This window comes from Prionailurus viverrinus, chromosome E1, assembly GCF_022837055.1.
Source record: "Prionailurus viverrinus isolate Anna chromosome E1, UM_Priviv_1.0, whole genome shotgun sequence".
Classification (NCBI taxonomy): Eukaryota; Metazoa; Chordata; class Mammalia; order Carnivora; family Felidae; genus Prionailurus; species Prionailurus viverrinus.
This window is the reverse complement of record NC_062574.1, coordinates 18038292-18059628: the sequence shown is the minus strand read 5'-3', so window position 1 is coordinate 18059628 and position 21337 is coordinate 18038292. Positions and strand designations below refer to the sequence as shown.

At 48.7% G+C, this 21337-nt stretch overlaps 2 protein-coding genes and 1 non-coding gene across 4 annotated transcripts; 1 reads left to right on the top strand and 2 right to left on the bottom strand.

The window, feature by feature from the left end:
- Nucleotides 1-783: 783 nt before the first annotated feature.
- PIGS (phosphatidylinositol glycan anchor biosynthesis class S) lies at nucleotides 784-15696 on the bottom strand. Of its 2 annotated transcripts, XM_047832734.1 has the most exons (12): nucleotides 15640-15696; nucleotides 15223-15362; nucleotides 15026-15137; nucleotides 9111-9200; nucleotides 8751-8842; nucleotides 6594-6801; nucleotides 6171-6313; nucleotides 5350-5464; nucleotides 4108-4253; nucleotides 3433-3533; nucleotides 2201-2411; nucleotides 784-1841 (listed from the first exon to the last, which is right to left on the bottom strand). In XM_047832734.1, the coding sequence occupies exons 1-12, from the start codon at nucleotides 15671-15673 to the stop codon at nucleotides 1566-1568; spliced, it is 1668 nt and encodes a 555-aa protein (XP_047688690.1). In that variant the 5' UTR covers nucleotides 15674-15696; the 3' UTR covers nucleotides 784-1565. The 2 variants fall into 2 exon arrangements, with proteins under 2 accessions (XP_047688690.1, XP_047688691.1); XM_047832735.1 differs by lacking the exon at nucleotides 15223-15362 and having other exon boundaries at nucleotides 15640-15661.
- Nucleotides 11576-11710, top strand: LOC125152248 (small nucleolar RNA SNORA1). Its single transcript, XR_007147104.1, has one exon. It is a non-coding gene; the product is annotated as a small nucleolar RNA SNORA1 (small nucleolar RNA).
- A 1790-nt stretch (nucleotides 15697-17486) lies between the features above and the next one.
- ALDOC (aldolase, fructose-bisphosphate C) lies at nucleotides 17487-21069 on the bottom strand. The gene is made up of 9 exons (XM_047832736.1): nucleotides 20965-21069; nucleotides 19786-19907; nucleotides 19486-19697; nucleotides 19320-19374; nucleotides 19065-19225; nucleotides 18861-18944; nucleotides 18458-18632; nucleotides 18132-18331; nucleotides 17487-17983 (listed from the first exon to the last, which is right to left on the bottom strand). The coding sequence occupies exons 2-9, from the start codon at nucleotides 19895-19897 to the stop codon at nucleotides 17888-17890; spliced, it is 1095 nt and encodes a 364-aa protein (XP_047688692.1). The 5' UTR covers nucleotides 19898-19907; nucleotides 20965-21069; the 3' UTR covers nucleotides 17487-17887.
- Nucleotides 21070-21337: the final 268 nt, after the last annotated feature.

The window sequence follows — 21337 nt, the reverse complement described above, 5'->3', positions numbered from 1 at the left end:
TCGCCTTCGGCTTTGGCTCCATTCAGTTTTTTGGATAGGTACTTTAAAGGGTCGCCTACGTCGACTACCTCTCCTCCTTACTCGGGGCGCTCCAGCCTTACTCGGGGCGCTCCAGCCTTTGGGCTCGTGCGTCTGACCCTCGAGAAAGTTCTGACTCAGGGTCTTTGCCTGGGATGCTCTTCCCCCAGATGGCCTCCTCTTCTGGTCTCAGTTCAAATGTCATCTGCTCAAAGGCCCTCCCTCACACCCAAACTACAGACCCCCCCCCCACCCCCGACCCCCCCCCCCCCCGCCCTCCACCCCAGTCACTATCAGATCAGCCTGTTTTTTCCTTCTAATGCATTGTGGGAGTTTTACTTGTTCACTGACTCTTCCCCCTCAACGATCAGTTCCAAGAAAGCAGAGATCCTGTCTTTGTTCTCTATAATACCTAGCACTTAGCACAGTGGCTGTTGCAGCCCAGGCTTAATATATTCTTTTTCTGAATTTATGAATGAGTTTGTATCTGAGGGCTTACACTGGTACAAGCTCTTCTCTCCCGGACCTCCTGCGGGGGGGGGGGGGGGGGGGGGTGGAACAGGAGACACTAACAGCTGTGCTGGGCAACCCTGGACATGTTGAGGGACAACAGCCTAGGTGTCTAGCCACCACAGGGTCCTCCAGGGCAGGGAGGGAGGAAGGGGACATGGCCAGGTGAAAGCTCCCCTGTGAGCCCAGGGGAACAGCTACAGGAAACCATTACTTAGACACCAAGGAAAAGAAGAATGAAAGGTATGCTCATACTTTGTATCATTCCAATTCACATTCAACCAATGTTTATTGAGAGCATAAAATATGTCAGACACTTTCATATGCTTATCACACTTAATCCTCATAACCACCTTGTAAGGGAGCTATCATTAGTGCTATTTTAACAAATGCAAAACTGAGGCTAAGGGAGATTAAGTGGCTTATTCACTGCTCCCCAGATGATAAGGGCAGAAGGAATTCAGGCATGCTTGATCCCATCTGGAACTTTCCCCACTGCACCAAGCCACCTCTATAAGAGGGTGAAGGGGAACTTGGCCACACACACAGCATCAGGCTATACCCAACAGGCATAGCCAGCCAGAAGGGAGGGAAGGGAGAGAAGGCCCCAGAGGTGACCTGGCCCTTTCCATGAGAGCAGTGCTAGGGCTCTCCCTGAGGGGTTAGAGAGAAGCGTAGAGGGGAGGAGGCTAGAATCAACCCAGGGCTTTCCCCTAATGTTCCCTGTGAGTGCAGGAGGACTTCCAGGAACAGGACAGAAGCACAACAGACTGCCCCTGCCCCAGAGGGAGACAGGAAAGGGCCTTCAAGTTCAAGCCAGATAAGAAGCCCCCAATGATGCATCTTCTAGACAAGGGCACAAAGGGTTGGGGGGGAGCCTGAGCCAGAGGAACGGGAAGGATTAATCCTGCTTGGAGTGTTTACACTTTGGTTACTGGAGCTAAGTCCTTCGTGGCAGGCCCCATTTATGTGCCTCTCAATCTAACACCTCCCACTGTGGCCAGAAAGGGAACTTTCCTACTGAGATGTTGTCCTACTCAATCTATCTTCTCAGGCTTTTTCCAGGACTTGCGGGTTTCCAGGAAGATCTTGACCAGGGACAGGAGGATGGGCACAGCCATAGGCAGGAAGAGCGGGATGTAGATGGCAAACTTCTGGTCGTCAGGGAAATAAAGGAGGTGGAGGAGCGAGGGATCAAAAAAGGCACGCTCCGAGGACGTCACAGCTTCCTGGCTGGCAGTGAAGGCAGAGGCCAGGTGCCCAGAGGCTAACTCCTCTGCCGCCTTCTGGACTGCAGCTACAGCCCTGTACACCTAGGAAGGGGGCAGGGGATTACCATTAAGTCCCAGGCATCAGTGAGGTGTTGGGGTGGGAGGAAGGATGGGCCTTACTTTGTCTTCCACCTACCAGGCAGGTTGCCTGGAGTTCGCCCAGGATATGGAGGCCAGTATAAAAGGGCTATGGTATATTTTCTTAGCGCCTGCCTAAAACCTCACACCCCATCTGGAGTCCTGCTGGGGAGCTGGCACTGCCCTCTAGAGGAAGCCTGGGGGACTCAAGGACGGTATGCCCACACACACCCTGGACCTCAACTGGCTCTGTGGTTTCACCATACCCTGGTCCTCGCTGGCCACTCCAGTTACAGCACAGAATCCATCCTGTGCCCACTCACCTCAGATGCCACATCGTCCTTGATGACAATGTTGCTGATCTTGCCCAGAAGCTGGGCCAGGGAAGTGAGAGTGGTAGTGGCTGTGGCCAGGTTTTCCACTGACCGAGCCCAGAGCAGCCGGTCAAGCTCCCAGGTCGTTAGCCCTTCACTCTTAGGCCCTGAAAACAGGCATTTCACAGGCAACTGGGGCTGAGCAATCCCAAAGAGCAACCTGTGGGAAGAGCAAAGTAAGGTCAAAGGGGCTGAGAGTAGAAGATGGCTATGATCCCTTGAATGATGACTAAGATTTTCCATCTTACCCAGAACCACAGGAGTCATAGGGAAGTACCTCAGGGTCTCAGGGGGTGAGTGGCAACACTCAGTAATACAGAGCCACAAGCCCCCCTTTTAAAACCTGTGTTTTTGCTCTTACCTATTTCTGGATTAGATTTCCACGATCTTGTTTGAAAAAAAGGTCCCGTGGCTACAATATGTCTGATAACACCAACCTAGTTTAATCCCCTAACCCTGTCTACCGTCTCTTTGGACAAATGGGACCACTGAGCCTTTAGTTAAGGGATGATCCAGGACCACTTCTGATAAGCCTGTGTGTTGTCCCTCTCTAATCCTGCACCCAGGGCAGACATTGCTAATCAATCAGAATCCTCTTTCCTAATGATCCCAGACACAGCCGTAGAATCCTCAGTCTAGGGCATCCAGCAGCCACTACCAGCCTATCAGTTACCAGGAGAATTAACAGCTATTTTCTTAAGTAGCCCTATCTACATCCTATGGACCTGACATTCGGGAGTCTGTTTTCCTTTTCTCTTTTTTAAGTTTATTTACTTTGAGAGAGAGAGAGCGAAAGAGAGAAAGAGGACACACGTAGGGGAGGGGCAGAGAGAGAGGGGAGAGAGAATCCCAAGCAGGCTCCATGTTGTCAGCACAGAGCCCCACACAGGGCTGGATCCCATGAACCAAGACCATGACTTGAACCGAAATCAAGAGTCAGATGCTTAACCGACCAAGCCACCCAGGCATCCCAGGAGTCTGTTTTTTTAAAACAGTTTTTGTCAGCAACTAGTCCTTCTTACGAGGAGGATAAAATGATTCTCCGAAACCCTTCTTGGTTTCCCTGGGGCTCTATGCCCAGCCAAGGTATCCCTGCCAGGTGAGATTTCATTCTAGTCAGCTCAGAAGACTCGGGTCAGATTCAGTGGCCACACCCCCAGGGAGATGAGCCAGGAACTCACCGCAACTGAGCCAGGAACACCTCCATCACTTGCTCCATGTCCACTTCAACCCTCACCGGCAGCTTCGAGGCATTGTAGGCTTTGGGGTCCACATTGTATACCTGCAAGGGGAAATAAGGCTGCCCGAACACCATGCCAGGACCGTGAACGACTCTGCTCTAGACACTCTGGAGGCCATGAGAGAAAAGGGAGACATATTCTGTGCTCCTTAGAAATTACAAACCTGATGGTATAGCTAATATTTTTTGAATACCGGCTACTAGGAGCTTTTCATAAATTATCTCCATTATCCCCTCAGAAGACCCATAAAAAATATTTATTCCATTTTAAGAGTTCCTACCTATGAGAAACTCCCAGTCTAACAAGAGAAGTTGTCATTCATACAAGACTCCCATAAATAGGGCCAAGATCTAAGACGTACACACGGAAAAGTCCTCAGTGAGTGCGAACCGCTACATGTCAAAGGGTCACGTTACAGAAAACTTATAGAAATAAGAAGCTGTGGGGCCGGCAGAGTAGGGGCACAAGCTCATAGCACCCTCACCAACTTGGTGTGGCCCCTCCCACAGGCTGGGCCATGGAGGACACTAGAGGAACAACAGAAGGAACAGTCTCAGGGAACATGTGTCTGTCCCTAAAGCTGGGGCTCTGGGGTCTGCAGAGTGTGACCGTTACCATAATGCCACCCCAACGGGGACTATGGAAGGCGTTGGTGGCCACTGGAGCGCCGTCCTTGTCCTGAATGTACAGGGGGGAGTGGGCAAGCTCAGGTACGTAGAGCAGAAAGTTGAGCACAGGGTAAAGGGAGGCAGCACTGGATCCTAGGGTAGAAAGAGAAGGCAAGTCAGAATACCAAAACACGCTGGACCTAGATCTTTGTTCCAGGTCAGCCTCTAACTTGCTGGTCACTCACAGTGGGCCTCATTTCCCCCAACCGAGAGTCCCCAGAATATCCTCCAGTCTGGGGTTTCTGTGATCGAAACCTCTGAACGTTCTCCCGAGATGGGCCACACACATGAAGCAGAGTCCCTAGCCCCCTTGTCTGTCTAAGACCACTCTCTCGGGCCCTGCCACATCACACACATATAACTATAACCCATTTCATAGACAGGTATACATATGACCTCATGTCGGCTCCCTCTTAATATCCTTCAATAGCTAGCCAGTCACACCAGGTAAAAGTTCAAGCTACTTAACATGGTCCTTATGATCAAGCACCTGCCTGCCTTGCCAGCTTTGTTTTGGTCACTCCCTCGCAATTCAGCAACACTGCGCTTCTCTGAGCTTCCCGAATGCCTATCCGTCTTACTCTTCTACATCTAAGCTCAGAGTTCCCTCACCTGGAATGCCCTTCCATCTCTGCATTCAGCACTGGTAGAGGGAATGAGGGAGAAATCACACACAGCCCTTCCCATATCTTGGTCCACACTGGCCTAGCCTTGGTGCCTGAAATCCCACAACCCGTGATATACTGACTTTGGTTTGTCTGTATTACACTCTGTGGTCACCTATGCTTCCTAGGTACCATCCCCCAAATGAAAAACTGGAACCCCAGCTTCAAACCTCAGTCAGAACTGTCAATCCAGATTCTGCCTTTGTGTACTTTTGCTGTTATCTTTCCTACATGTGTGACCATATTTTTCCTGGCTGGCTTGCAAAGAGGGAGACACAGCCTATCCATTCGTTTACAGAAAGCAGTGGGAGTCATGTTTAATAAACGTTTTTGGATATGATAGTGTGGGGTTGGGAGATGTCAACAGAGTCTCATGAAGAAGGCTAAATGCCCAGTACTTCCTTAATGCCCTCAGACCACCACCCAACCTGGGAACCATAACCATATACTCCCAGCCTCCAACTCCACACTGAGCCTTCAGGGTCCTGCCAAGCCTAGCAAAGAGGCCCTCGTCCTTAGCTCACCCAGACGGGACTCCACTGGATTGATGACATGGGGGAGGCTATGTGCGGCCAAGTAGTAGCTAGAGGAAGCTGGGTCAAAGCGTGGGTTTACCCCCAACACTGCATAGTAAAGAATCTGTAAAGCAAAGAAGGAGAACATTCCTTTGTTTATTGGTTCATACTCCACTCTGTCCCAAAAGTTTTGAAGTGCCTTAAAAAAGATACAATAAGCACAGGACAAAATATAAGAGATAAAATCAGGGCTGAGAGAAAACAGATGTAGGAAAAAAAAATAATAAAGCCAAGGGTAAAAGTTCATACGCTATACACGGGCTATGAAAACCACATTTTTTACCAGGCTTTCCAAGAGCGTAAACAGGGAGGGGAAACGAGTAGCATAATTCAGTGTCTGCAAGCTCAATTCAAGTCAGTTATTCAGAAGTACTCCCACTTACCAAGACCTGATAAAAATTTCTCGCACATTTTTCCTAAACGGATATTGTGTGATACAGAAGGCTACATTCTTCACATCTTTACTGTTACTACACTAACATATTTCAGGAAGTTTTATTTTTTAAATAAATTCCTTAAGGATGGCACAACTGGGTGAATACAGTTCTGGAGGGAGCCATAAGGAAGGTTGTTTTTTAACAAACGTTGACAGAAGTCCCTGAGCTGGACACCACGGAGGGAAAGTAGACACTAGAACCACATGTACACGCAGGAAGTTCCTAGCAAATCAGCAAGCTCGAAGAGCTGGAAGAACAGACTACACAAGTAAATAATAAATATGGATGGACTTTGAAAAGGAAAAGGACCCCTCGGCTTGCTCCCTGTCTTACCTGAGAGTCCACAGAGAAGTTGCCGGCAGCACTGAGGGCACTCAGGAAGGGCTGCACATAGCGCCGGACAGCCCCCTCGATGTCCCAGTGGACGTCGTGGGACTTGGGGTCTGGGTTGAGTAAACTGAAGGTGATCTCATAGCCTATAGAAACAGGAGTCAGGGAAGGCAGAGGCTTCTGTGGCTCAAGGGCAGTCGTACCCCTGGCTGAGCTGAACTTGTTTCTCCTCTAGAATGGGGTTGGTGGCCATGATGGAACCAAAGGGAGGACAAAACTGGGATGAGGAACAGTGAGTGCTTTCAACTAAGAGATGAAACCACAGAAGAAAGGAGTAGAGTCTGCATGCAGATTCCCCTCCTGCCCCAATGCCCCCACATCATTCACTTCCCTCTCCCTTCTCACAACAAAGCTCCATCACCCTACCCAAGCTGGACTTGAGAGGCCGCCTCTTATCAGAGCTCCACTTGTCCTCTGGAAGGTGGTCAGCCAGGGCCGCAGCAAGCACATCTTCAGTCAAAGACATGGCCTGCGCTACTTGGATCACCCGGCGGCCGACTATGTTAAAGGCCTCGCGGTGCATTATCCCTCTCACGACTGCTGTCCTCTCGGGCCCGATGTAACTCATCATGTCCTGTGAGAGAGGCCAGCAAGGGAAAGAATGCCCATGGCTCAGGGAAGAAAGCAGAAGAACGTGCCGGCTCCTGTCTCTGAGAATCTGGCTTTTTGCCACTGACCACCAGGCTGACTGCTCCCTTTAGATTCATAGTGAACCATCCCAGCATCTCTGACCAATCAGCATGCATGAATGTTTTCATTCATTTCTGCGACCTTTGCCTTCCCGGCAGACTTAAGTGCAGGCATTATCTGAATCTTCATGGACTGGAAAACTAGGAGACGGCATGCTGAACAAGGAAAGCAGAATAAACAAACACCTGGAAAGTTTGATGTAAGTAAACAGCACATGGCAAAGAGGCAAGGACAGAAATGTTCACAGCAGCATTATTTCCTTTTTTTAAGTTTATTTTTATTTATTTTGAGAGAGAGAGCGTGCGCGAGTGCACGCACATGAGCAAGAGAGGGTGGGGCAGAGACAGACGGGGAGAGAGAGAGAGAGAGAGAGAGAGAGAGAAACCCAAACAGGCTCCATACTGTCAGCACACAGCCCAACGTGGGGCTCAAACTCATGAACCGCAAGATCATGACCTGAGCCGTAATCAAGAGTTGGAGGCTTAACCAACTAAGCCACCCAGGTGCCCCAAGGCGGCATTATTTCTAAGAGTCAAACACTGGAGACAATCCAAACGCCCATCAGCACAGAATGGATAAATTGTGATATTTATACAATAAAACATATTAAAAATGAACACATTGGATTCAACTACACCTTGATTATCATGGAGGATTGTCCCAAACATAAATGTTGAATGAAACAAAAGTTACAAAAGAACCTGTGCTGTATTATTATAAAGCTCAAAAGTTTGCAAAATTTAATAGATTGTTTATAGAGATATATGTGATGAAACCTGAAAAAGAAAATGACACGCACAAAATACGGTCACCCTGAACTAAAATAAAAGGGAGTGGGGTAAACCATGGAAATACACAGGGTTCAGCTACTATTACTAGACTGTAGTTTGCAAGCCAGGGGTGGGCTCATTAAAATTTTCTTTCATCTTTTTATAAGAATTAAATATTTCAGGGCACCTGGATGGCTTAGTTGGTTAAGCGTCCAACTGTTGATCTTGGCCCAGGTCATGATTCCAGGGTTGTGCGGTAGAGCCCCATGGAGCCTGCTTGAGATTCTCTCTCTCTCTCTCTCTCTCTCTCTCTCTCTCGCTCTCTCTCTCTCGCTCTCTCTCGCTCTCCCTCTCCTTTTCCCTCTCTTCTTCCTTCCCTCTCTCCCTCCCTCTCCCCCTTTGCCCCTCTCACCCACTCATGTGTGGTCTAAAACAAATAAATAAATAAAAATATTTCATCGTAAATTTTAAAAGAAAACACTACATGGCATAGCTCCCAATGAGCCTCTTGCTCATAAAGTGGAAAGGTCAATGCATTGCCCATTTTACCACCATAATCCATTCAAGCCATCTTCTTTTTTTTTAATCCTGTTTTTTTTCCACTTCAAATGGTCACTGGAGCTTTAACCATATAGAACTCTTGGAGTTAGAAAGACCCAGAGTCGATGAAAACAACCCTATTTGCATTCTTTTAAAAAAATATTTGGAGGGGCGCCTGGGTGGCGCAGTCGGTTAAGCGTCCGACTTCAGCCAGGTCACGATCTCGCGGTCCGTGAGTTCGAGCCCCGCGTCAGGCTCTGGGCTGATGGCTCAGAGCCTGGAGCTTGTTTCCGATTCTGTGTCTCCCTCTCTCTCTGCCCCTCCCCCGTTCATGCTCTGTCTCTCTCTGTCCCAAAAATAAATAAATGTTGAAAAAAAAAAAAAATTAAAAAAAAAAATATTTGGAAAAGAGCTTTCTATAGCAAATGCAAGAAACAGGCAGCACTACTGCAAGAAGGAAGTGACCTAGGAGAGGACAAGCAGATGGGATAAGGCAAGGCCATACCCTCCCTGTTCACCCTACCTGGGGCAGAAGTGAGGAGTGTTCGGGGATCACGTACACAGTCAGGGAGCCCTCTGCTTGCTCCTGTGGCTCAGCTAACATGGTTTCTGCCTCTGGGGACAAGAGCAGAAGGTCTACCAGGAGCAAAACACCATGCCCTATCCCTCTGCCCCCCAACAGAGTGCCTAAGCCACAACTCCACCTCCCTTTCTACATGGCTGACATTGTGGCCAGGCTTGGCCCCCAGTGGCCCAGGCTGAAACACACTCTCATCCCCAGCTTTCCCAGGAAGTTAGAAGACGGTATGGAAACTACACACTTAGAGATCAGAAGAAAAAAGAGGGCTCCGTGTTAAACTAGTGTGATCACTCCTTCCGGTACCTTGCATACTGCCCAGTGACAGGGCCTCTTCCTCGTGGTCCAGAGCCCTCCGATAGGCCTTCTGGAAACGGCACTTGATTTTCATTTTGTCTGAGAGGGAAAGGAAGAGGATGAGAAGACTAAGGGGTGCCTGGGTGGCTTAGTTGGTTAAGCGTCTGACTTCAGCTCAGGTCATGATCTCGCAGTTCATGAGTTCGAGCCCCACATGGGGCTCTGTGCTGACAGCTTGGAGCCTGGAGCCTGCTTTGGACTCTGTGTCTCCCTCTCTTTCTGCCCCTCCCCCACTCACTCTCTGTTTCTCTCAAGAAGAAATAAACATTGGAAAAAAAAAAAAAAAAGATAAGACTAAATACAGACCTCTGCCCATCTTCCCCGCCCTAACACTGTCTAGTGTCTCAGGACATCAAGAAAATCGTTTGCAGAGAAAGTCCCAGAGGCTACAGCCAATTCTAACGATTTCTACATGAATGATATCAAATACACGACACTCCACCTCTTCCACCTAACCAACTCTTGCTTCTACCTGTGTACACACTACCTTCAACCTGAAGTACTCTCCCACAGGGAAATCTATTACAATATTTATTCTATTAATAGGTGAAAGGAGCAAAACCATACGATCACTTTGATAGGTGCCTCAAAATAAGGCAACAAATTCAGGTTGTTGTTTTTTTTAGAGAGAGCGTGAATGCGCCAGTGTGCGTGAGTGCACACAAGCAGGGGCAGAGCAGAGAGAGAGAGAGAAAATCTCAAGCAGACTTTGTGACATCAGCACAGAGCCTAATGTGGGGCTCAATGCGGGGCCTGATCTCACAAACCATGAGACCGTGACCTGAGCCCAAATCAAGAGTCCGATGCTTAACCAAATGAGCCACTCAGGCGCCCCAATGAACATTCTTGATAAAAATGCACACTTAATGACAAAACACTCAAGTAGTTCCATTAAAATCATTAATAAAATGAGGATGCCCACTACTTCCTCTATTATTCAGCACTGTTCTTTCTGAAGTTCCTGACCAATGAAGAAAGTGAAGACCAGTGAAGAAAGAGACACGAAACCTGAATATTTGAAAGAACAAAATGTCCACTTTTTGAAATAGCATGATTATTTTCCAAGAAAATCAAAGAAAAGCAACTGAAAAAAATATCAGAACTGGTAACAATTCAGTCCTATGACTAGATATACACAAGAATTAATAGCTTTCTGAGAAATACCAGCAACGTCCAATTTGAAAAGCAAGTATTTTTTAAATCCCAATCCTCATCATAATAAAGAATGTACAAACACCCAGGAAGAAATGTACAAAACTATAAGAAAAACACCCAGGACTTTACTGAAGGACCTAAAAGAAGATTTGAATGAAATGGGAAAGACTAAATATTCTAAGGATGTCAATTCTCCCCCAAGTTAATCTATACCTGCAAAATAATCCCATAGGGATTTTTTGCCCACCCCCCCCCCCACCCCCGCCTGGAACTTGAGAAGTTGAACCTAAAACTGCTTGTGAAAGTTCTTTGTTATAGAAGAATTCCAGGTCATAATATAGGAGAAATTACAGAATTTTAAATTTGCCATTTTGGGGTACCTGGCTGGCTCAGTTGTAGAGCAAGCTACTCTTGATCTCAGGGTTGTGAGTTCAAGCCCTACGTCGGGTATATAGATTACTTAAAAATAAAATCTTAAAATAAATAAATAAATAAAAACTGCCATTTTGCAACTGCTATGAAATGGATGTCAGCATCATTGGATGCTAAAACCATCAGGTGAAAGGTTGACAGGGAATTAAAATACAGACATCAAAGAGTGCCTGGGTGGCTCAGTCGGTTGAGCGTCTGACTTCGGTTCAGGTCATGATCTCGCAGTTCGTGAGTTCAAGCCCTGCGTCAGGCTCTGTGCTGATAGCTCAGAGTCTGGAGCCTGCTTCAGATTCTGTGTCTCCCTCTCTCTCTACCCCTTCCCCACTCGTGCTCTGTCTCTCTCTGTCTCTCAAAAAGGAATAAATGTTAAAACAAAAAAAATTAAAAAAAAAATACAGACATCAAGCTGACAGTATCTGAATTCACTATATCATCTTTGTATCACCCAAAGTGAAAAAAACCCATCCATTCTATGCTTCCTGATATAACACAATACGAAGTATACCACACTAATTATAATGTATTCTTATCTAAAAAAGTGAACTGATTTTGATCAAATCTCCTGATCTGACTACCAGTTTACAAAAAATATGGATAATAGAGGAATGAGTTAAATGAAACTAGGAGGAAGCAACCTGCCAAATCCAGAATGGGAGAGGTTCTAGAAAACAAGTAGCCTGGTTTCTCCAAAAAACCAAAGAAAAGAAGTGTATCAGGATGGGGTAGGGGGAGCTGATATATAATTAAAAAAGGCAAAAGAAATGTAACAAAATGTGATGTGTTGATCCCGATTAGAACAAACCAACTATAAAAGGACACCTGTGAAAAGCCTCATTCTAGATGGAAATGAGTACTATCATTCATGGTGTCCAGAAATTGTTAACGTGGCTACAATAAGACACAGGTTATGCTTCCATTGCAGCAAGTTTATTGCAGTGGTGACATTGAAAACTGTAACGTTTTTTTCCTAGGCTCATGGAGTAGAGAGTGGAAGTAACAAGACTTTTCAATATTAGAGACAATGAAGGAGTAACAATTTTAGATCATTTCCCAAAATAGTAATCAATGTACTTCCTACAATTTGACTTCTAGGGCCCTACCGTAAAGAAATTGGATCCCAAAGATTACAGGTGGGGAATTTCTGAAGTAGGTCCACATGCCAATGGAGATCAAAGAAGTCCAACCAAAAGAACCAGACTGACTGATAGTGACAACTGTGGATTAAACAAAAGTTCTTTTTAAAAGGATTATTTTGGGGGCGCCTGGGTGGCGCAGTCGGTTAAGCGTCCGACTTCAGCCAGGTCACGATCTCGCGGTCCGTGAGTTTGAGCCCCGCGTCGGGCTCTGGGCTGATGGCTCAGAGCCTGGAGCCTGTTTCTGATTCTGTGTCGCCCTCTCTCTCTGCCCCTCCCCCGTTAATGCTCTGTCTCTCTCTGTCCCCCAAAAAATAAATAAACGTTGAAAAAAAAATAAAAAATAAAAGGATTATTTTGGGGGCGCCTGGGTGGTTCAGTCGGTTAAGCATCCAACTCTTGATTTCAGCTCAGCTCATGATCTCACAGTTGGCGTGTTTGAGCCCCACGTCAGGCTCTGTGCCGATGGTGTGGAGCCTGCTTGGGATTCTGTCTCCTCTCTCTGCCCCTCCCCCACTTGCTCTCTGTATCTTTCTCAAAATAAGTAAAAACATACTTTAAAAAACAATAAATAAATAAATAAATAAGTAAGTAAGTAAGTAAGTAAATAAATGGGTTATTTTGAAGATTACGATTCTGGTTTTGGAGGAACTATGGTGATCGGCTGCAGCAGTGGAAGGACACGCATGTAAAATCCCCGAAATAAAATTTATTGGGGCATCTGGGTGGCTCAGCCGGTTAAGCATCTGACTCTTGGTTTCGGCTCAGGTCATGATCTCCTGGTTCGTGGGACCAAGTCCTGCATCAGACTCTGCACTGACAGTGCGGAGCCTGCTTGGGATTCTCTCTCCCTATCTGTCCCTCCCCCACTCACACTCACACTTTCTCTCTCAAAATAAATAAATATATTTTTTTTAATTTATTGACTTAAAAAATTAAGAGGACACCTTTGAGATAATTGGGGAAATATGAATATAGACTGGAAATTAGGTGATACTCAAGAATTACCGTGGACTTGGTTAGGTGTGATATGGTAGTTATGTTTAAAAGCAACAAAATAAAATCTTTCAAGGGCTGCCCTTCTCATCTAGCATAAAAGCTGTATGTGAGCCTAGCCCCCTGTCCACTGCTCTGGTTTCATTTCATTTCCTCTTACCCTTTCCCTCATTCACCTCACTCTCCCCATAATGGAATTCTCACTGTTCTGCAAAGGCACCACTTCTGCTCCTACCACAGGACCTTATATTTGCTTCTCTCTGTACCAAAAAATGCTCTTCTCCCAGATATCTACACAGTTTACGACTTTACCTCTTTGGGTCTTTACTTGAAAGTCCTGTTTTCAAATGATGCCGTCCTCAGCCACCCCCTCTAAAATAGCAATGACCTCTTTATCCCCCCAAGAAAACCTCCCTATACCCCTGTCCTGAACTATTTTTCCCCTGTCACCATCTAACATACATACATACATTTATTTATTACAGATTTTATTTCTTTAAGTAATCTCTATACCCGATGTGGGGCTTGAACCCACAACCCTGAGATCAAGAGTTGCAGACTCCACTGACTGAGCCAGCCAGGTGCCCCCCACCATGAACATATATTTGTTTATCTTCCTGTCTGTTCTTTTCTTTTTTTTTTTTTTTTTTTTGTCTATTTTGTTCAATGTATTTTGTCTACTTTGTTTGCTGTATCTCCAGCGACTACAACAGTATCTGATATGGGCACTCAATAATAAATATTGGTTGAATAAATGAACCAACCTATTACTATTCCTATGTAGTAGATGAGAAAACCAAGAGTTAGAGAGGTTAACGACCTCACCCAAATTCACACAAGTGGCAGAACCAAGGCTTTAACCCAGCTCTCTTACACCAAATTCTCCATACTCTTGGCCACTCCACCCGACTACCTTCACGATATGTCCATATTATTGAATACCATGTCACTAAGTGTGAATGTCCATGATAAATTGACAACAAAGTTGCAAACTAACATGTGAGGCATGATCCAATTCTTGTTTTGAGAAACAACAAGTATGTGTGTTTACATTAGGCTGAACCATATGAAATACGACTTTTAAGAAACACGGGTGACCAAGGTTAAAAAGCTAGAAAGTAAATGGTACACAGGCACTTCACCATCTGGACTCAGCCTACACATACAGTCACTCACAATTTTCACTTCACACTCCAGAAAAGTAAAACCGCACACAGATTCCCCCAACATGCTGACTCACCCCTCCATGCTTCTACACGGGAGGTAGTATAGGTTGTTGTTGGTTAAAAGCCCGAACTCTGGAATCAGTCGGGCCTGGATTTAAATCTTAGCTCCGCCTCTTACTAGTTAGCTGTGTGATCGTGAACAAATTAAAATCTCTAACTCTCTTTTTTTTCATTTATAAAATGGAGATCATGTGAGAGACGATTAAATGAGACAACACATGTAAAGTGCTTCACCTAGTTTATGGCATATAATGAACAACAAATATTAGCCATTGCTATATCTGGCTCAAGCTGTTCCCTTCCTCCCTTCCCCATTACCCTGAATTCCTTCACATCCTTTAAAAATCTGACTTAAAAATGACCTCCTCAAAACCTTCTCTGCCTTTTTTTTCCTCCCAGGCTGTTAAAGGCTCTTTTTTAAATACGATCTCTGTTTCTTACATAATCCCCTGTGATTTCTTTATCTAAGTGTTTTTCTCCCCTACATGACTATGAATTTCTCAAAACCATTATCAATTCTTTATTTATCCCGAAATTCCTGGTACCAAAAGGTGCCTACTAACACTCAACAAAGTGTTCCATGTCAAATTGAATAAGAGCTGTATACAACTCCAACTTGATTCCAAACCCTGCGTTCTTTCTACCACATCCCACCTCCTCTCCTAGCTTCTAATGAGCATCAACTGCTTCTCATCAGGTAGCACAACTGTCATGAATGAAATTGCTGCCCTAACGGTGAACACTGTTATTTAAAGTTGCTTTTCTTCTAACCAACCACACTGTTCATTCAGAACTGTTCATTCAGAGAGGGCTTTTAAGAAATTTTCAACTACATTTAAGGGACACCCACGCTCCTCCAACCTAACCCATCTCTGCACTGAGCTCAGACCAGAAAGGCAGGCTTGACTCCCCAAGAACTCACATTTCAGAGGGATCTCTCTCTCATGCACAACGGTGAAGGGCAGCTTCTCCTGGTCGTCCGACGGCACTGACTCTCGGGTAAATACGACAGTGACGGGCACCATGAGCCGCAGCTAAAGAAAGGAGCATCAGGGCCATCGGCTGAGTCTCCACCTTGCCAGTGGGCTGTCCCCAGGCCTTCTCCCACAGAGGTCTCACCTGCAGGGCATTCAGCCCACTGATCTCAGAGTAAGGCAATGGGGCCCGGTAGGTCTCCGTAGTCTTCCACCAGAGCGGCAACCCCAGCACGATGGCCACGGCAGCGAAGAAGAGAGCGGCCCGCTTGCCTCGGACCACCTCTAGGGGCACGGAGGTACCGACTTGAGGCGCTGGAAGTGGGCTTGGTTGCCCTCCCCACACCTGACGCGGACGAGCCCCAGCAACCCTCACTCAGAAGCTCTCCGCCCGCCTTCATAAGGATCCCTGTGCCAGGGGCCCGCGCCCGTCTGAAGGGATCTTGTCTGAAACGACCCCCGACCCCCTAGTCCGCGGGACCACTGGCACACCACAATCCCCAAGCCCGCATTCCTCGCTCGCAATCTATGAGTCTCAGTTCCCACCCGAATGCCACCGCACCTAGGTCTGTAGCTGCGGCCCCGGGAGCCGCCATGCTTCCATCCAGTTGCTCTAGCCGCCGAGGGGCGGAGCTACGCCAAGCCTCCCCCAATCGGAAACCCGCAAGGAGGGGGCGGGACCACGGCAGAGGTCGCAGCCAATCGCAAGCGGCACTCAGGGAGGGCAGGCGAGAGAAAGAGGTAGAGGGTGGGCGGGGTCCGCAAGGAGCCTAGCCGCGAGTTTGAAAGGAATTTACCCAAGCACCAAGGGCCAGTGGAGTGGCTGTGCAGGTTTCTGTGTTGCCGGAAGATTCTTCGTTAGTACCCCGTTTCCTTGTGGAACACACTCCTAGCCCCAGGGATTAAGAGAGCAAACTCTGCAGGCGTTAAATACTAGTTGAGCGACCACAGGCAGCTCTAAGTCTCAGTTTTCTCATCTGGAAAATGGAGATATTTACTAAAATGAGTTCATACAGGGACGCTTGGCTGGCCGTCAGTGGAGCAGGTGAGTCTTGATCTTGGGGTCCTCAGTTTGAGCCCCACGTTGGGTGTAGAGATTACTTAAAAAATAAAATGAGGTCATTCATCTAAAGAACCTGGCACGGAAAGCACCCAAATATCACCTATCAGGATAACTGTTTATCGTCCGTTTCAGAGAGCTCCTCTTCTGGACACTCTCTCCGTAAGCTTCAGATATGGAGACAGCAAGCTAGTTGTACCTTTTTAGCATATTCGGCTCATTCAGCCTTTTTTTTTTTTTTTTTAATTCATTTGAGTTCATTTCCAAGTTGTAAAAGTCTGAATACTTCACTTAAAATTCTTGAAAATTCATGAGCACAGACTCTGGATCCTGATCACTTGGGTTTAAATCCTGACTTTATCACCTCACCTGAGTGATCTTGAGAAGTTAATTAACTAACCTCTCTGTGCCTGTTTCCTCATATTAAAATAGGGATGGTAATAGTATCTACTTCATACAGTGTTGTAGTAAATGAGTTAGTAAATGTAAAGTGATTAGAATAGGGCCTGGCGGGAGCACATAGCAAGTGCTATATAAGTGTTAGCTATTTCTGTTAATATGAGGTCAGGTGACACTGGACCTACATTCCCATATTGCAATAATTTGGTGGGTGGAGCATTGATTGCACACTTTACACAGAGCACGGGCTGCCCAGTTCACACAGAACATGCCTAGCAAGTTCTTTCAACTTTTCATCCCTTCAGACGGCCCCAGGTGTTCGATGTATGTATCCCCCACACCCCAGCCAAGTGGTCAAAGTTTAGCATGAAACCTCACCAGGGCTTCCCTTGCCCAGACCCTCAAATTGGCCTTCTCTGTGCCCTCATCTCCCCCAAACGGGAATGGGCAATAGCCCTTGGCAATCTCCTAGGTACCCTGCTCCGTCTGGCAGTCCTGAGCCTTGGGGCTTTTCCTTGCTGGGCAGGAGCCCAGGTGTTTCTCCTGCAGTGCCACCCCCACCCCAGCAGAATGTGTCAAGCCCCAGCAGGGTTCAGCACACAGAAGTGAGCGACTGCCATCCCCCTTATCCCAGTTTTGGGCCATTCGCAAAAGCTGCCTTCAGGAATTGCACAAGTCTCGCCTTACTCCATCCTTCAGACGCAGCCCAGTGCCTCTGATGTGGCGGTCCTGAAAGACCTGCAGCCTTCCAACTTTGGACATTAACCCGCAAGAGCTTGAGCTGGGAATGGTGACTGGGTGTGCCCCTCCCCTCAACACTTCCAGCCCAGTAAAACTCAAAACCTACTCTGTCCTCCACAGTCAGAGGGCCCAGGCAGTCAGCCGAAATCAGAAACTGAGAAGTGGGCATCTGAGGCATCTGATGTGTAAAACAGACAGACAAAGTAGCATGTTTTGCTACCATTTATTTGCTATGTGGTATGTACCCAAGGTGTGAGTCATGTCTGGTGTCCTATCCTCTGATCCCAGGAGAGAGGACAGGCAAGGAAAGCCCAAGGAGAAACTACCACATCATGGGGAAATTGTGGGGGCTAGCAGAGGCAAGGGGAAACCGAAGCATCCTGCTCTGGCTTCTAGCAACTTCTTCTGCCCTCAGTCATGAGGGGCACCCCATCCATCTAATGGTCCCAGGTGGCAGCAATGGGAGAGGGGAGGGGAGGACAAAAAAGGAAGATGACTCCGTGCTGGATGCAGGCATGTCTTCTCTGCATGACTGTTTGGCGCTAGCCATTACTATAGGTGAAACTGGGTGCAGGTGGCCAAGCCAAGGGCTGTGACATGGGATGCGTACTCAGTAGGCATGGTTGGCAACGTAGAGGGACTGTGCCGCTGCTCCGCCATCTTCTCCACTGCCTTCATACTTGCCCTGGGCCGCAAGCCCATTCACCTGCAAAAGAGCAGGCGGGAGGGGGTTTCGGGGGGAGTAAACAGGCTGACCCAGCCCACAGGGGCCAAGCCCTGCCCAGGCTGTAACCTCTGAGTGCCCCCTGCCTAGCTATACCCCTCTCCCCCAATCACCACCTCTAGCTCCCAACCTCGGCCCGCTTGATGAACTCCTCAGTGGCAGCCCCAGCATTGTCTTGTTGCCCTCTCCAGGCATTGAGGGCAGAGGCCTGCAGGGCACGCCCGTAGGAGAAGGTGAGGGCCCAGGGCCGAGGAAGGGGGCAGCGGTTGATAGCATTGAGGTTGAGTGATGCTTCCTCTTCACTCTGACCCCCAGACAGGAAGGTCACTCCTAGGGTAGAGTAGAGAAGACAAAGTGGTCAACTCTCTAGTTTTCCAGGGTACAGGACCCATGAAGACCACAAGAACCTGAGGATGGGTCTTAGGGATAGGAACGGGTTAGGAAGCACGGTGGTACCTGGGACAGCCGGGGGCACAGTGCGACGCAGGGCAGTGACAGTTGCCATGGCGATCTCCTCTGGGCTGTATTTAATGGGACAGGCATGGCCAGGGGTCACCATGTTGGGCTTGAGCAGGGTCCCTTCGAGGTACACGTGATGGTCACTCAGGGCCTTGTACACGGCAGCCAAGACCTGGGGAATCAGAGGTTTACTAAGGTTCTGGACTCCTGTTTAACCCTCCCTGTTTAGGGGAAGGTGGGCATGACTGGGAGGGTCAGTACAGGCTCAAACTCACAGGTGTGTTCTTGGATGAAGTAAAAGAATGCTTGGGGAAAGTGCTTGCATCTAAGCCAAGGACTATGGGGAACAGGCTCCCCGTCAGACTGTCCTTGCAGTGTCTGTAGCGAGGTGTGGACTCACCTTCTCCGTAACATACTGACAGCGTTTGAGGTCATGGTCTCCATCAGGCAGGATCTCAGGTTCCACAATAGGCACAATTCCATTCTGCAGGTAAGAGCAGAATAACTTGAGAGGGGCAGTAGGTAGGAGGGGAGAAAGCCCTGGTAACCCTCTCCCCACTAGGCACCGGGCACCCATCTGACCCCCCCTCACACATACACACACCTGCTGGCAGATGCTGGCATAGCGGGCCAGCACGTTGGCATTCTCCAGAATGGCAAGTGCTGAGGGTGTGCGCTCACTGATTTTCAGCACGCAACGCCACTTGGCAAAGTCGGCACCATCCTTCTTGTATTGGGCACAGCGTTCCGAGAGCCCATCCAGCCCTGCAGGCATAGTGCCAGCCTCATCACTCTGCCCCTCTGTGCCAGCATCAACCATCCAACAACCCTGTGGTCCTGAAGCCCACCCATCCTGTACCTTGAGTGGTGGTTTCTCCATCGGTCCCTGCTAGAGGAACTACACCCTTGTCAACCTGTAGGGGAAACACAGGCAGAAGGCTGAACCCAGGCAGGATTCCCCTTGTCACCTCTCTCACACACACCTATTTCCATGTTCAGCCCCCATTGAGGGCCAGTGGCTGCACCTTGATGCCCACGACAATGCCCTTATCCTGGATGGTACGAACGAAGGGAACACCACTGTCATCTTTCTGGTAGAGTGTCTCATGGAAGAAGATCACCCCTCCGATGCACTTCTTCACACGGTCATCAGCACTGAACAGGACCTGGCGGTACAATCTGCGGTTTTCCTCTGTGTTCTCCACTCCAATTTGGCTCAGCCGCTTGGCCATGCTTCCTGGGGGCAAACAAAAGAAGGGTAAGCAAGCTCATCCCCAGGGCTCTCTGGCCACCTCTACCCCACCTAGCCACAGGCCCTCACCTACCTACAGACTCATCGGCGGCCAGAATGCCTTTGCCTGGGGCCACAATCCGAAGGGCGATGTCAGACAACTCCTTTTTCTGCTCAGCAGAAAGGGCTGGGTATGAGTGGGGCATGGTGACAGCTCTGTGGAATTGAGACAAGATATAAAAGCTGGACCCGACCTACTACGTCCTCTGCTTCGTCTCTTGGCCATATGGGCCAAATGGCCTCCCCCCACCTCCCAACCAGCATGGAGCTAGGAACAAGGCAGTTGTCCTTGGCATAGGTCCTGGGCAACACAGTGGCACCAATCCCTCTGACAGCTAGCAGGCTTAGGGCCCCAGTTCCCACATCTCCTTTTGTCACTGGTGGGCACCCTTCCCAGCCCTGGGGAAAGACGCAGGGTGGGGGTGGGGACGTGAGCAGCCCCGAAGCTACAGGTCTTCTTGTGAAACTACTGCCCAAACGAAGACCCAGTCCTTCTTATACTGAATTTGGCACTGTGAGGTAGGGCATGAGTCCTGGCCTTTCCAATTGCCATTTGTCAGCCTCAGCAGGGCCCCTAGGGAAAAGTGCACTTACTTCCCAGGCTTCAGAATGAGGCAAAAGTACCTATCACCCCTCTTCCTGCACCTTCCGGGGGAAAAGTGGGGGACAAGTGGGGAGCAGGAGTGGCACAAAAAATTGCCATAGGCTTCTGTTACTGCTCCTTTTCCATAGCTCAAAGCTGACTGTCTTTGCAACCAAATGGGAGCAGAGGATCAGGGTTGAGAGGAGTGAGTAGAGGGCCTGAGAAAGGGAGGAAGAGATGCAGGAGCAGAGGGGTGACCTGTGGGCAGCGGATAGGGAGACAGGCTAACCAAACCAGGGGGCAGAGAAGGCAAGACAACGGGACAAGGACTTAGCCCAGGAAAGGGAGCAGGCTGAGATGAAAATGGGCTGGGCGGGAGAGGCTGACCCCTAGGAAAAAATCCGGTAGGCAGAGGAAGACTGAAGTCGGGGCCTGAGGGCTGAGAGGAAGGGGTGCTGTGGAAGAGGCCGAACCACAGGGTTTGGGGTGGACAGAAAGGAGACAGGATGTAAGGAGAGAGTGGAGAAGGCACATCCAGGCACCCTTGGGAGCAGGCCAAGGGGGACAGAAGTTAGAGTCATAGAGAGGAAGCGGAGATGCTGAGCAGCTCCGGCCTCGCTCCAGCCTCACCTGTCCGCAGCGAGTTAGCAGCGGCAGCCACAGGAACAGCGCGGATTAAGGTCGGCGACAGCTGTGGCTCCCAGCTCAGGCTCCGATAAATGAGGCTGCGGATGCCGCAGAGCTACGTGACACCCCCGAGGGGCGGGCACCTCCCGGCCGTAGCCACGCCCCCTCCCCCAGACTGGTGTCCTAGCAGGGCCACGCCCACAGAGGCGGGGCGACGAGGTGGAGTGACTACACGGCCAGGTTCTCCGAGGCTGTTGTCCCCTCCTACCTCACGGAGCCCTGCCAATAGGGCCCCAGGGGCAAGAAACGGCCTTGCCCTCATTTCTGCCACAATCGCCTTCACCGTGTGCCCGGCACTGTGCTGGATGTTGGGGAT

Bases quoted from the DNA above. Each gene is read 5' to 3' on its own strand.
- PIGS (XM_047832734.1), bottom strand. From the start codon at position 15,673: ATGGCGGCTCCCGGGGCCGCAGCTACAGACCTAG. The intron at 9,201-15,025 runs GTGAGTTCTTGG...TTTCCCTCTCAG, and splicing joins GAGAGAGATCCCTCTGAAAT to ACAAAATGAAAATCAAGTGC. The intron at 3,534-4,107 runs GTAACGGTCACA...TTCCCCTTGCAG, and splicing joins CCCGTTGGGGTGGCATTATG to GTATACAATGTGGACCCCAA.
- ALDOC (XM_047832736.1), bottom strand. From the start codon at position 19,897: ATGCCCCACTCATACCCAGCCCTTTCTGCTGAGCAGAAAAAGGAGTTG. The intron at 19,375-19,485 runs GTGCAGCCACTG...TTTCCCCTACAG, and splicing joins GCATTGTCGTGGGCATCAAG to GTTGACAAGGGTGTAGTTCC. The intron at 18,633-18,860 runs GTGAGTCCACAC...CTGATTCCCCAG, and splicing joins GTCAGTATGTTACGGAGAAG to GTCTTGGCTGCCGTGTACAA.